The following is a 16,220-nucleotide window of genomic DNA, read 5'->3' on the forward strand; positions in this document are numbered from 1 at the left end:
ATATATATGTGCCCCTTTACCCCTTATCCCCATCCCCCAACCCCTTCTCCTCTGGTAATCACTAATCTGTTCTCTTTGTCCATGTATTTGTTTATCCTCCACATCTGAGTGAAATCACATGGTGTTTGTCTTTCTCTGTCTGGCTTATTTCACTTAACATAATACTCTCAAGGTCCATCCATGTTGTCGCAAATGGCACAATTTTGTCTTTTTATGGCTGAGTAGTATTCCATTGTATATATATACCACATCTTCTTTATCCATTCATCACCTGATGGGCACTTAGGTTGCTTCCACATCTTGGCTATTGTAACTAATGCTGCAATGAACATAGTGGTACATAAGTCTCTTTGAATTGTTGATTTCAAGTTTTTTGGATAAATACCCAGTAGTAGAATAGCTGGATCGTATGGTATTTCTATTTTTAATTTTTTGAGAAATCTTCACACTGTTTTCCATAGTGACTGCACCAGTTTGCATTCCCACCAGCAGTGTATGAGGGTTCCCTTTTCTCCACAACCTCTTCAACATTTGTTGTTTTTTGTCTTGGTAATTATAACACTTCTTGGTGGCAAGTGATACCTCATTGTAGTTTTGATTTGCATTTCCCTGATGATTAGTGACCTTGAACATCTTTTCATATGCCTGTTGGCCATCTGTATACCTGCTTTGGAAAAATGTCTGTTCATATCCTCTGCCCATTTTTTGATCAGGTTGTTTGTTTTTTTATTGTTGAGTTGTATGAGTTCTTGATATATTTTGGAGATCAACCCCTTGTCGGATACATGATTTGCAAATATTTTCTCCCAGTTGGTGGATTATCTTTTCATTTTGTTCTTGGTTTCCTTTGCCTTGCAGAAGCTATTTAGTCTGATGAAGTCCCATTTGTTTATTTTTTCTTTTGTTTCCCTTGCCCAAGTAGACATTATCGTATCTTTTCTTTGAGGGGAACATAATTCAACCTATAACACTATCCTATCAAAGACCTAATTCTAGAGCCTAGTATTTTTCACAATGAAAATCTTTTTCATTCATTCATTCAAAAAATCTTTGGTCTCCTGTCTTTATCAGTCACTATATTAGGTGCTGCGAACACAAAAATTACTAGTATGAAAAGTCTGGCTCAGATTCTTTATCTTTCTTCTACAGGTGTCAAAATCTAAGGCTTCTGACATACTTCTTGAGGAATTCTTAGAAGTCAGTCTTCATAGTCCCACTACAACTGCTCATGAGTGTCCAACAAAGTCCGAGTCCACTATAATTCTGTGGTGCTTTCTCGCTCATTTGTTAATTTTATTTGCCTGGTCCCTGCTCCCCCACTAGAATGTAAGCTCTTTGAGGGTAAGGTCATTATCTGCCTTTATTCCTCCAAAATATCCCTATTAACTAGAAAACTTCTTGATCTAATAGGCACTCAATTATTTTTAAAAGAGTGAATGTGCTACAAAAGAACATTCACTGAATATCTATATGTCAGACTAACTATATATCATCCCTCTCCATTCTCATAACAACCCTAGTAGGTAGATGCTGGAGCTCTAATTCACTCTTGAAATTGAGGCTTCGAGAAGTTTATCAACCTGACACATAAGCATCGGAGGAAGGAGTCAAATGAGGCATGATAACAACTTCAGACCAACAGGGCTTAGCCCAGTGCTGCAGCTGTGGTCACTCTTATGCTCCTACATCCAACTGAAAATGCTCAGTGTCCTACATTTGGGAAATCATCCTATTTAATATACCGGAAATACATTTCATTTTAGTTTCTAGAGGTAAAATCCAAACTGGATAGAATTTCTGATGCTTGAAATCGAAATACTTGAGAGATGTTGGGATTTAAAAATAAAATACATTTGTGCTTTCATCTCATCAGAAGAATTGAATCAGAAGATTGAATAAAACCTCCAGTGGCCAACCACAACAAACCACCACAAGCCAAGCATTCCAAATATGTGGGGTGTTTGAGATCAAAGGCTAATTTTACTTGAAACGCATGTATTTGATCCAAAAAATGACAATTTAAAATCTAAGCATTAAGCTTTCTAAGAATAATTCAAGCCATTTGAAAAGAGAGTACTTCCAATAGAATTCAAATTCTTTATTTTCACAGAAGTTATTTCATAAAAATTATTTTCATATAAAGTTTATTTATTTTTATTTTTTTATTTTTATTTTTTATAATTTTATTTATTTATTTTTCCCCCAAAGCCCCAGTAGATAGTTGTATGTCATAGTTGCACATCCTTCTAGTTGCTGTATGTGGGATGCGGCCCCAGCATGGCGGGAGAAGTGGTGCATTGGTGCGCACCCGGGATCTGAACCCGGGCCGCCAACAGTGGAGCGCGGGTTGGCTAAGCCAACTGCTTAGCCACGGGGCCCGCCCTTATTTATTTTATTAAACTGAATGTTTCTTCCTAGAAAGACTTCGAAAACCAAATTTCTTTAATTTTATTCCTTAATACCTTCTGACTCACTATTACTAGAAGTAATTCATAATACATATTCACATATTGCTATATATTTGTATGTTGCTAGACAAATATTTTCTAACAATAAACACTCTGCAACCAACTCATTCTTGTCAAAAGTTTAATGAGATTTTCATGCCAGCTGCAAACCCAGAAATTTTGGTACTGCTACCTTCAATTCTTTCTGCATCTTTCTGCATGGATGGCCAAACAGAGGGTTCCTGAATGTATTATAAGCAGCTTGACTATTCCAAACAGAGTATAGGTTTTGGGTTTTTTTATATTCAAGTTAATAGCAGTCTTAAACTTCAGCGTTTTGTGAAATTACATATTTTTAACTGACTCCTATCATCAGCCTTGATACTTAGGGATTGCTAACATTTTGAAAATTATCCATTGTTTGTACTTAATTATAAATTACTTATTTCCAAAGACACAGCCCCACCTTATTATTGGTCTCTCCAGTGTCTTGACCCACCAGAGTACTATATAATGACAGTGTGGGGTACTTTTCATACACAAAATTCCGAATTTAAAGCCAGAAGGAATCTAGAGAATTATCCATAGTCATTTTTTGGATAATATTACTAAGGCAAAGCAGAAGATAGTGCCTTGTCCAACACCACACAGGATATTGGTAGGAAACCTATTACATAAAGCAAAAGAGCTAGCAGCTCTGGATTATTTTACAAACACACTCCAAGAACTGTGTGCTGAATGACGATAATGCATAAGCATGAAGCACCAGAAACATAACAACTTGGTGAACATTGGACAGTGTCCTAAATTGTGGTCAACTAGCAAATAATGTACGCAGGACTGAGCTTCAGAAAGAACATGATCCTAAATAAATTCGGTGTGTGGAAGAAATAAGCCAAGAAAGGGGATACATGGAGTTTGAGGGCACAAAAAACAAAACAAACAAAAAATATGTAAAGTAAATGAAAGCTTCCTGGCAGGAGGGAAACAGAAAGGAACTAAAGATATAAGGAGGACATCACCAAACACTTTTCACGAGCAAAAAACTCAACCTAATTTCTATAATAATTCCAGGTAAGAGAACCTGTCCATGCCCATCTTTTTGCATTTTAAAATCAAAGAAATCTAGTTTTTAAGATAATTATTACTTACCAAACCTGCTATTGGTGTGGACAGTCTATTGATCTTCTTAATGACACCAGGTTTAAGCTTATTAATCAAACTGAAAGTAAATAAAGAAATAACATATGCAATTACAAGAATGCCAATATCACTTTAGTGTTTTTTATAACATTCTCAAAAATCATATGTGTCACCATTCCATCCCCAATATGTTATTCAGAACCAAGAGCCCAACAGAAAGCAAACAACCAATGAAACAAGTCGAGAACGTAGTAAGAAGAAGAGCACTGCAAACAATGGTGGCAGTCCTCTTAGACCATATAGACACGCTTCTATATCCACAGCCACGTCCTTAAAAATAGTTTCACATTTATTAAAGCAAGGTAATATTTGATTCTGTTTCAACAGCCAGTTCAAGAATCTCCTTAATTATAATTTAGTTCTCTTGGCCCTAAGAATACTTTCTTCCATTGATCATTTTCATTAAATTTTTTTCTCAAACTGATTCTTATTTTATTTTATTTTGCTGAGGTAGATTCACCCTGAGCTAACAGCTGTTGCCAATCTTCCTCTTTTTGCTTAAGGAAGACCTGCCCTGAGCTAACATCCATGCCGATGTTCCTCTATTTTGTATGTGGGTCGCTGCCATAGCATGGCCACCAACGAGTGGTGTAGGTCCGAGCCTGGGAACTGAACCCAGGCCACTGAAGCAGAACACACCGAACTTAACCACTAGGCCATGGGACCAGCCCCCTGATCCTTACTTTAAAAGGTAGCTGCAAACCATATTATTTTGCCAGATTTAAAGGATGCAGTGGAACTCATCCAAAGAGCCAAGTGGTCCTTATTGGTAACTCATTCAAGTCCATGATTGATTGCTTTGTTACCATAGCAGAATGACTGTGTGAAAATCAAATTAAATGTACCAGAATGCCCTAAAATAGGCTAACAGTTACCTCAGAATCTAATGTTGAACAAGTTTAAGTTGCTATGACAGAATCTGCAGAGATGTCTCTAAGTCTCCATACTCTAGAACGCTAAAAAAACCAGCGCTTTCATGACTGCAACTCAGAGTACAATTTTTGGTTCTAAATCTAGATTATTGTGAATTCTATTTTTTGGTTGTTCGCTGACACAGTGGCAGGCCATGTAGATATTTAATACTATAATAATACTTTTCTATGAATGCTAGCTTGGTTAATTAATCATTAATCACTGCCCCAAAACAGCAACTTGAAACAACGATTTTCCTATTCAATAATCCATCCACAAAAAACAACTCAATTCTGTAACAGAGCTCCAAAAGCAAGCAAGGAAAGAAGAAAGACTCAAACATTCGTAATTTACTGGTCTCCTCTTCACAATGGGCGACAGAAAAAAAATATCTGACCCTTGTGGAATGTCACTCCTTCAACATTCCAGAGATTTATATATAAACTCGAGTGTGCTAAAAATAAAAAGACAAAAGTCTCAATTTAATAACCTTCAGAATGTTGTTCAACAGGATTCAAAATTACAAAACAGTGGCTTATGAAGACTTAGTGTGGTGAACAAAAGATGTTTTTCTGTTTTCAGAGTTTCTTCACACAAAGATCTTTAGACAACTTAATAAAGATAATAAAACCATCCCCTTGACTTTAAGCATTTCCTAGAGCTGTCATTCCTTGATACCTAATTTCTGATTCGTACACTGAAAGCCATGTAGGAAGGAAGGCTCTCTCTCTTCATGGCCTCATTACTTTTCTTTAATCACTAGCTGAGGAGCTAGAAAAAGAATTGAGCAGATTTATAAGAAACGACACTTCCAAATTAATTGTTCTAGTTCCTCCCCATTACCAGGTATCTCTTTAATTCTATTACCAGTGGCATTCTTGCAATGCACAGAACTAATAACTGAATCATGACTTAATAGGAACATAATTCTGGCATAGTATAAATCAGGAAATTAGTAACAGTTGTGGATCACTAGCTTGGCAGTGACTTTCCTATAGTAATTTGGATCTTAAAATGTAATCTTTCACTGATATAAAAAATTAGAGACCAATATGAGCTGGGGCAACTTATAATATGTCAGGAAAGTCTGGCATCTGTTGTCCTTATTAGAGGAGGAGTATCATAAATTCCTCCTCCACCCATTCGAGTCACTAGTGACTGGCCAGATCATTCACTTTCCCTATTTACCTCACTTATCAGTTTTGTATTACTGTGTTAGTAATATCAAGGGCATTTTTTTTTAACATAGTTTCTGGAATGGATAATAACACAGCCTACTCTCAATTAAGTCAGCCAAAGGAAGTAAGGGATGGAGGTAAAGGAAATAGCATGGATAAATGATGTCTCCCAATGAGTTAACTGACTTCTCCCTCATCAGAAGGTTCCAGAGCTATTACTGAGAAACAAAATACACACAGTGGACTGACGTCCTTCTCCACTCTTGAGCCTCCTGGTACATGTACGAACATGGAAATAACCACAAGGGAAAAACAACCCTCTGGATAACACATAAACCCACCCTCTAAAAAGTCATGTCACTAGAGAAAAACGATGTTTTATTTTGTCAATAGTTAAAATGGTATCAGTTCTAAGCACTAGAATGTGGAGAAAATGCACATACAGTTTTGGCAAATACTGAACATCGAATAAAATTATTAATCATGAATAATTATTTTAATATACAATTAAAGGAAGAACTTTTAGGATATTTCTTCTAAGGAGAAACATAGGTTTTATAAAATCTAAACTATGAAATTTAAGTATATCTAAAGAAATAGGGGCATAGTCTTAGGTCCAAAACAATATAAGTGCCATACAAGAGAGGTACCACACTCTTTTACAAATAAAACTTTTTTGCATAATAAGTGTTCTTCAACTACACATGTGGAATTCCTAAAGGCAACACTGACTTCAGGTCATTGGCTCTATTCAAGAATCATATAACATGATAACCTTCCAGACGCTTCTATGCACAAGGAACTAGAGGCAGTCAAGGGTCTGCATCCTCATGTCCCATCCCTCTAATACTATATAGAATTATACCTCTACTCCCCCAAGCCTTCCCTCTGACTATGGCATTAAGCTGGTTATGTGCTTTGTTAGCCCATCAGACATTTGCTCTCTTGGTAAGATTAAAGCCGGAACAGAAGACATCTGGTCATTTGATCACTCCCATGGTAGAACACTCCTCTCCTTCAGCTCATCCCTCTAGTTGTTGTCCACTTTCTTTTCTTCTCCTCCCCAAAACAGATTGTCCACTCCCTCCAAAGGAGCTAAGTTACACAACAGATGCTAGAAAGTTGCCTCTGTTCAGAAACTTTGTCACAAGTCAATGTGACCCGACTTGAAATATAACTCAGGTGACACTCCAAGAAAACTGTAAATAAAACACAATATGATGTCTACCTCATCATAAAAGGTTTTAATGAGAACTAGAATTTGATGCTCTGTCCCTTAGTCTCCAGAAACTAGTTCCCAATACCAAACCTCATTCTCCCCTTGATCGGAAAGCTCTTCAGCAGAGGTAGAAAACTTAGGGACACCTTTCAACTTCCTATTTCCAAAGACTTTTCCAAATGTACCAGAGAGACTGACATCGAAAAGTACACCAATACACTAAGAGTGAACTTCTTAACCTATAAATTATTTGGTTAGCCACTCTCACATACATATTTCTAATATCTTTCTGTCAACGTTTTCTAAATACATCCCCCCACATTAGTTAAACTTTTCCTACTAGTAACTAAAGTTTTTTTAAAAGATGTAATAAAGATACTACACATTTCCTTATAAATTAAAGAGCAATGATTTTTGTTTTATCTGTTATTTGGCACTTATTCATTTACCTAGTTTTTTTCTAGATGCAAACTCTGCTTAAGAAACATTTGAATGCTTACTAAAGACAGAAAACTGTGGGGCTGGCCCCGTGGCACATAGTGGTTAAGTCCAACACACTCCGCTTCGGCGGCCAGGGTTCACGGGTTCAGATCTCAGGCATGGACCTATACCACTCGTCAAGGCACACTGTGGCGGTGACCCACATACAAAAATAGAGGAAGGTTGGCACAGATGTTAGCTCAGGGCTAATCTTCCCCAAGCCAAAAAAAAAAAAAAAAAAAGAGGAAGATTGGCAACATATGTTAGCTCAGAGCAACTCTTTCTCAGGAAAAAAAAAAAAAGAAAGAGCACTGTGCTGGGATCAGCCACAGAGCAACCAGACAGCAAAGCTGCTAATGCAAGGATATCCTCTCATTCCAAACAGCATCTCCAGCAAGGTACCTGGCACGTAGTAGCTGCTTTAAGAATATTTGCTAATTAGACCATTAGCAGTGAGCACGATGCAGTGTACACAGAAACTGATACATAATAATGTACACCTGAAATTACACAATGTTATAAACCAATATGACCTCAATAAAATAATTGAAAAAAAAAATTTGCTAAAATCCACTCCTAACTTTTAATGTAGAAATTTTCCCGTGAATGATTCAAAACCTCTATCTTCTTTATAGAAATAAATTTAGGAAAACTTTACCTTTAGTCTCACTCAGATGCTAGAAATGGCTTTTTGCTTTTCCCAACAAGGACACCTCCCCTCTGCTATTTTTTCTGTTGCCAGACAAGTCAAACTTTAATGCTCTCTTCTAATTGTCAAATATTGATCAAGAGAGTAAACTATCAGATATATTAATTTGGACTGGTTACCTTAAGTAAATTCCTTACTAAGATTTTTAATTAATTACCTCAATCTAAATTCATAAAGTATAATATTTTAAAAATAAAAACCACATTGAGTAGTTAGCGACCACGTTTCCATGGGTAAAGGAATAACCATATATAATTTAAAATTTTCAAGTTTAAAAGCATTCAATATAAATATTTATGATCACTACAGTATTGTACTGGTAGTAAAAATGTTTAATTTCTAGAATTCCTGTGATAGTAATTTTGAATAGTGCTGAATTAGGACACAACACAAATAAATAGTTAACAATACATGCTAAGATGGAAAATTGTGTGAAACAGCAACAAGTCAGTATCAACACAGCTGATAATTATCATTTTATTTTGACAGAACTTTCCTATTTAGCCTCACTGTTATGCCAGAAGCATCCTGAAGTGAGTCTAGCAAAGCATGAGTGGTCTGACAGCAGATTCCTTTTATTCTAAGCAACCTCAACAGTTACAGCACTGGACCTCGTGAGCAACAGGACATTTCACAATCTCACATCAATAACACAAAGCATCTAGCAGGAAGACTCCGGGATCCTGTCCCAATTCTGTTGTTTACTATTAAGTAACATCGCTAAGTTTCTCTCCAGCCCTTCATGCAAGTAAGGGTGATATGTCATTCTCTGATAGTTGTACTTAAGTTCTCTCCATTTTTGCCACTGTAAAAATGCTTCGATGCATGTCTGTACGCATATCTTTGTCCATGCTCCTTATCATTTCTTATATTCTATTTCTAGAAATAAAATTATCAGTGTTAAGCTCTTGATACTTGTCTGGAAAGGAATGTGCTGATATGAATCAATTTCCTTTTGCACAAGCAGCCAGCATTCCTGTGCCCACTTCATGGCACAATATAGCAGTGACACTTCGCCTCTGCGTGTCAGCGACCTATCGCATGATCTTCCACAGTGCTGCAGCCTTTATAACCACCACTGCTAAGGGATGTAAAAAATTTCACCAATTTTTCATATCACATCTTAGATATATAAGTTGTTTTTAATATTTTATACTATGAAGAGGCTTTATACATATCTTTTTCCCCATTTTGTAGTCCCTTCTTAGATTTCCAAAAGAAGGATTATTGGGAAATGTGTAATTTTTATAATAAATAAATATATGTTTATATTAATAAATAAACTAGCATATAATTACTTGATAGATATTGCCAAATTGCTTTTCAAAGCTGACTCAGCTTATATTCAATTGGTCATTTTGAGACTATTGTATATAGCATTTTGTCACAGTATGGCCATCATTTTTTAATATAATTTTAAATTATTTACTAGTTTCAATTAAAAACAGTATCTAGTTTTAGCATATTATTTCTTACTAATGAAGATGAAGATTTTACTGTTTATTTCCAGTAGTATTTCTTCATTTGTCAAGTATCTGATCACAATCTTTGCTTATTTGTCTATTGAGGTTTTCTTCAATGTGTATCTTACCAATTTACCAATTTATTTGAACTCTAGATAACATTTAAGTCATCTTTGCTTAAAATATTTTTCTCAGAATGTTATTTGCCAGAATATCTATGTATATACAGATTCAAATCTATTTTTGTATTTTTCTCTTATTCCTTCAAAGCTTAGAATTTTAAAGTGCCACCAAAGATTTTTCAACTTTTTAATTTTATTTTTTCAGTTTCTTATTATTTTAATCTAGGCTATATTCTGGTACATGGCTAGTTTGTAAATTAATTCTTAGCTAATTATTTATCCCAATACAATGAATTGTGTGACATCTCTTTTCCATTTTCTTTTATCTCTTTTATCACAAATCCCTATGTATAAGAATATATTTCGGGGTCAGCCCTGACGGTCTAGTGGTTAAAGTTCTGGGCTCTCTGCCTTGGCAGCCCAGGTTTGTTTCCCAGTTGTGGAACCAGACCACCTGTCTGTCAGATGCCATGCTGTGGCAGCAGCTCACATAAACAAACTAGAGGGACTTACAACTAGGATATGCAATCATGCACTGGGACTTTGGGGAGAAGGAAAAAAACAAAGAATGTATTTTGGACCTTGTTATTACCTTAATATGTTCATTTATAAAGCAATCTATCATTTTTAACTACCGCGCTTTGTCATGTTTGTCATGTGTTCTAATATTGGGATAGGCTCATTCCATAGAAATTTTTATTTTTAGAATTTTTTCTTTTCTCATCTATTTATTCTTCCATAAGAATGTTAAAATAATACTACTCTAAGAAAAGTCTGACTAGATTTAATATGGGTATTGGGTTAAAATTATAAATTAATTGACATTACCCTATATAGAAATATAGCTTATCATTCCATTTCTTAAATCCTATAGCTTACCATTACATTTTCAACATACAAAATAAAAGTCACACATTTTTCTACAGCATTCTAAACTTTGTTACTATTGCTTTTACACCCTAGATCTCATCTAATTTCCTAACTGATGATTGTTGATATACAAAAATTCTCTCACATAAGGCAATTACTCTACCTTTAATTGATGTGAAACCATTATATATTTGTCCTTTTTACAATATTCATTCCCTTATTTAATTTACTTCTCATTGCACTGACCAAAATTCTCATACTTGCACCATTTCATGGCCAACACATTGTTTTCCACGGGCCTATTGGAGAGCCTTCATTACACGAAAAACCTACTTCAATAATAACCTCTTGCTGATCAACTTGAATATAAATTGTTTATATCCCATACATTTAGCACATATATTACTCTTTTTTATTTTCAGTAGACCATCATTTCATTTATTTCTCAGAGGCCCTATCACTGAAATGTCGTATGTTCTCCTCTTAGTAATGTATATTCAGGGTGAGAAAGCCCTGTAAAAGGTACATGCAGGTTCCTCAAATAGGACTGAAGCTTTCTAACTTCAAGATTGAGGCCACAATATAAAAAACTTCTGCAAAATTTGCAATGAGTCTGCATAATGTGAGTACCATAACAGAACTGAATTTTTAAATTGATGTTTGCCAAGCTGACCTTCAACTTGATATACTTTTTTTTAAACCATATTTTACTATATTTAGATAAGAAATTACAGAAAAAATTAACTGTGAAGCTTAAAAAGAGAGCATACAGATGGCAACCATAAAATACTGAAAAGCAGTTTAAAATTTTCAAATAATCTTTATGAACTTGAACACTTGCATCTTTTTTTTGCCTACTACTGGGTTATCAAATAATATGGAAACTTCAAAGTTTATATTACTTTAAGTGAAGAAAAATAGTTTTTAGTCAGTCTTAAATTTCAAATGGCTATAATATGGATGAGGTCAATAAATAGTGTTGGCATACTGGAGAGCTGTATGGAAGCAGTTGTTCTCCTTAGGAAATTCAAACCCAGAAAGAGCTCTAAGAAAAATAAGCCGTCACCATTACAGAAGGACCTCTGGGCTTCACAGGGAGCATTGCATAGAAGCCCCAAGGGCCCACTGATGTTACTGTCACTCTAACAAAGGACAGAGTTGTCTTGCATGATGAGAAGTGACAAAGTTCTCTATCTTGTCTGATGTCTTAAAACAATCACCTGAGTATCCCATAGAAAATTAACAGGAGTATTTTTTTTAATAATTTTTTTTCTCCTTCAATTGAATGCATCTTTAACAAAAATATTAGGCTACTTTTAGGTAGATAGTATAGTGGTCACATGGCAGACAGAAATAGAAACAGGATTTCTCAAACTGAATAGGTGAACCTATTGCTCCACTCTTTCCAAGCTGCCAACCACGGGAAAGGAGGCCTGGTGACAGTGTGAGCAGACTTTTCTCAATAACATGAGCCACAAGTTCAAAATGGCATAAATGTCTGATGCACAGCTGACTCAGGACAGAGCAGAGAGTTGGCATTATTCCAGGGATGTGAATTACAGACTGACTAATCAGAGACACACCCAGTAAGATTATCTTCAAATACCTCTTTCTTACTTCATAAGGAAAAGAATGTTTTCATTTGAATATTTCCAAGACTGCTATCATCAGATGAGTAACTGTGAAACTACTAACGCATATCACTAGCTGGATATGCCTCAACTAAGTATGTTTAGAGAACAGAAACAATTCTGCTGGAACCACAGACAAGAGAGGATTACGGATATTTATGCAGGGGCAAATCTCATATTTTTTTTAAATATATAGTAAGGTAGTCCTCATGAATACTAATAAACACCAAAGATAAGAGACAGATTAATGAATACTATTAATAAAATTCATAGATAATTATAACAAGGAGCTGAAATCATCTTATTGTTGATCCTTCTACTAATTAGAAAAAAACAAAAATTAGATTTTGTTCCCATCTCACTATTTAGTAAAGCCAAGAGAAATTATGTATCTGAGGTATACAGTGAAAGAATTCCTATAACAGATTTCAACCAGAGAAATTTCCTTTAGCCTTCAACTCATTAGAGCCTACAGTCAATCAAACTAAATGATACTAAAATGATTAACAGAAGATATTAACTTCAATAGTCAATCAGATTAAAAGGCAATGAATGCACATAACTATCCTCTTTACTCAGATGTATATCTTGCCTGCAACCCCAATGCAGAGTTTACCCCCAATTTAGACTATCTCAAATGTCAGTACACTGCCAGTTGGGTGAAAGCTATAATAAGCTCACTTCCTCCAACACTTGACTTTGATATTTCAGAATGCCTGTTCAAAGAGGATAAACTACTACTAAAGGATAAAAGACTCCTGAAATTACCAGACAAAATAACAAGAAAATTCTTAAATGGGGATAATGAATTAAGATGCTTAGAGATTTTTAATAGGTAATAAGTAGACTCTATATTTCACAAGAATCGGTAATTTTTCTGGCAGTGAACCAAAGAGAAGTCAGCTTTTTCCTGTAAGAAAATGAATTCAGATTTTTAAAATAGCCTCATCATATTTCAGCCAAAACTTGAGATCTCTTATGGGGTAAAATAGTCTCAAAGACAGAAAGCTTACTATATTTCCCATTAATTTAGAAGTCAGGGCTTATAATACCAGGCCTCTGAACAGCTGATTTTGCTTTCCTCTTGGGCATTATAACTCAGGTGGATGTGATCAGTGATGCCTGCTTAATCGTTTTGTAGACCAACCGGCTAGGCTTCCTTCAGTTATAGATCTATTCAGAATGTAGTTACCTGGACTTTTTGCCCCCAACACTACACCTTGTAAATTAAAATGCCTTCTTTAACCAGTGGCTATAAACAATGTGATTGACAATTAAGAGAAATATTTTTTCAATACAAACATCACGCAATATTTTGGCGTCCCACCATAAACTACAATTGCTGATTAACACAACGTAATATCTACTTATGCTACTTTTGGGAAACACTCATTTAAAGAATACTGGGTACTAAACAGATTGATTAGACTTACCAGGAAATGCACAAAACCCCACACTGGTGTTATTTCAACTAGGAAACAATCTAGGAATGAGCTTTTAGAAGTTTGTAAATTGAAGTGACTTTTTAAAAAATCAATTTATTTCTAAACATGCATCCAAATGCTTGCCATGACAATTAAGGTAGAGCTTACATATTTATCCTAACAGTGTTGCTTGTGGTCAAAACAGTTTTCAATAACCTCGAATATCCTCACTGGTAACAATATGCTCACCCTTTAGGTTGGGTATAGTTTTTAGAAATCACCTCAAATCATTCAGAGTCCAGGCTGGTACATGAATTGCATTCAAAATCAACAATTTTGTCACTATCAAATATGTCTAATGGCCTAGGTATGGAGGTGATGCCAAAAAAGAGGGATCCCTAAAAATGTTTGCAGCGATAGTTCATCACTGTAAGTATGTAAGTATCACTGTAAGTCACTTCTTTGAAAGATCATCTATTTGGGCTACTATGTTCTCACATACCTAAAAACAACTGTGTTCATAGGTGCACTTCCTACATAAACCCATCCAACTCCTATCCTGACTTGTGAGGCTTACAATTGACATCAGTTATTTTGCTGCAAACCTCTAAATCATCCATACTCACAGCTAAAATAATTTTCATATCACATGCATCTTTCTAACAGTCATTTTTGCCCTCCATCTTCTGAACACATTAGAACACTATTTTTTTAATCTGTTTCTTTTTTGTTTATTGCAGTAACATTGGTTTATAACATTGTATAAATTTCAGGTGTACATCATTATACTTCTATTTCTGGATAGATTACATCATGTTCACCACCCAAATACTAATTACATTCCATCACCACACACAGGTGCCTAATCATCCCTTTTGTCCTCCTCCTTCCCCCCTTCCCCTCTGGTTACCACCAACCCAATCTCTGTCTCTATGTGGAACACTATTTTAAATCATATAGTTTTCAAATCAAAGTAAAGTAATTTCCTATCAGTGACCAAAGGGGCTGATCACTTGGCCTACTAAAATAGTTTGAACACTATTTGGCACGGACGATTCTGAATGTGACATCAGAAGAGGACAAGAAACATCCCTTAAACTTTACTTGTGGCCCTTCTTTATACACTTGTCCTATGACATATTAGGTAGAACCACACGAAACTGACATTTCTGCAGGTCACAGATGGTTGAATATGGACAACTTCATATGGTTCAACTTAGTAATAAGGCTTTAAGATAAAGAAATTTGAACACCTACCAAGAGAGCTGATGAGATGGAGACTATTACCTACACAGCCCTCTTCCCAGCAACGACATGTATTTATACAAAGTTTGATAGTGTATAAAAACCTTAATATATATATATATAATTATATATTTATTACATAAATATATATAATTGAACTTTGCAACCCTGTGAATTAGGGAGATCAGATACCCTGATCTCTACTTTACAGATGAGAAAATAAGGCTCAGATGTTAACTCATTTGCTCAAATGTCCAAAAGTAATTGAGCAAGGAATTAAACCTAGGCCCTTTGACTCCTGATCTTCCCTGCAAATAACCTCCTTTAAAAGGATAATCAAAATCATCTAAGTACTAGCACATACACTCCCAGTGCTTACATGTGGACAGATTCCATAAATACCTAAGAGATAAGTGTCCAGATTGGAATACTCAAGTGCTTTCAAAAATGTGGGTGCGTACTCAAGTACATTCTTATAATTTATTTGCTCACTTCTGCAGCCTGCATCCTCACCCAGGACTTTATCCTCACATCCCACAGGCCCTCCTGCCCCTCACCCCAAAGGTCACATATCTGGTTAACTGTACATAAAACATTACACTAAACATACAACGCAGGGCTCATTCCATCAATCACAGCACCAGCCTATTTTACTCATAATAACCAAAGCCTGGGACGTGATTCTCAAAAGTATCATACTAATTTAACAAATGCCCATGACTCAAGTTGATTGTAGTAATGTAATGACTCCACCTAGAGCTTAAAAGAAAAATTTGCTACTGCCTGAATTTATTCTACAATCATCACTATTTATTGATGAAGAAAAACAGTTTATGTGAACTTCTAAATCAGCTAATTCCATACATCAGAATATTCAGATAAAGTGATAGCTAGTGCAATGTAATACGGCTTCCTCCTCCACCACTCACCTCTACTGGCCCATCAAGCAATAATAGAATCTTTCTTGTTTATTAATTAAAAATAATACATATTTCACTAATGCTATCTTTAGATACAGAGATTGATAACCCATTCCTACTATCTGGTAATGTGGGGGTATCAATTTGCAGGATCAAATCTCACCTGACACCAAGAAAATGTATCTGTGACTATGGTGGCCTTGGGGTGGGGGGGTAGGGGAGGAGTGAAGACACCTCATAACACACACACATGAACACACTTTTGCTTTTGAATTACTTTTTGAATGCTTTAAATACTTACTCACACAACAGAACACCATTCTCTAGAGAGGCTCGAAAATCCTTTGTTTCAAAACTCTTCTCTGTTACTGCCTGAAAGACAGATTTGGGTATTAAT

General features: G+C 35.4%; 1 protein-coding gene across 1 annotated transcript in view; it reads right to left on the bottom strand.

Moving 5' to 3' along the window:
* LMO7 (LIM domain 7) overlaps positions 1-16,220 on the bottom strand; it is a 196,769-nt gene that overhangs the window by 113,162 nt on the left and 67,387 nt on the right. Inside the window, 2 exon segments of the mRNA XM_087435974.1 lie at positions 3,600-3,669; positions 16,125-16,195. Coding sequence (XP_087292100.1) covers positions 3,600-3,669; positions 16,125-16,195 — 141 coding nt within the window.

Source organism: Ceratotherium simum, chromosome 10, assembly GCF_057802395.1.
Source record: "Ceratotherium simum simum isolate JZ-2026a chromosome 10, ASM5780239v1, whole genome shotgun sequence".
Lineage (NCBI taxonomy): Eukaryota > Metazoa > Chordata > Mammalia > Perissodactyla > Rhinocerotidae > Ceratotherium > Ceratotherium simum.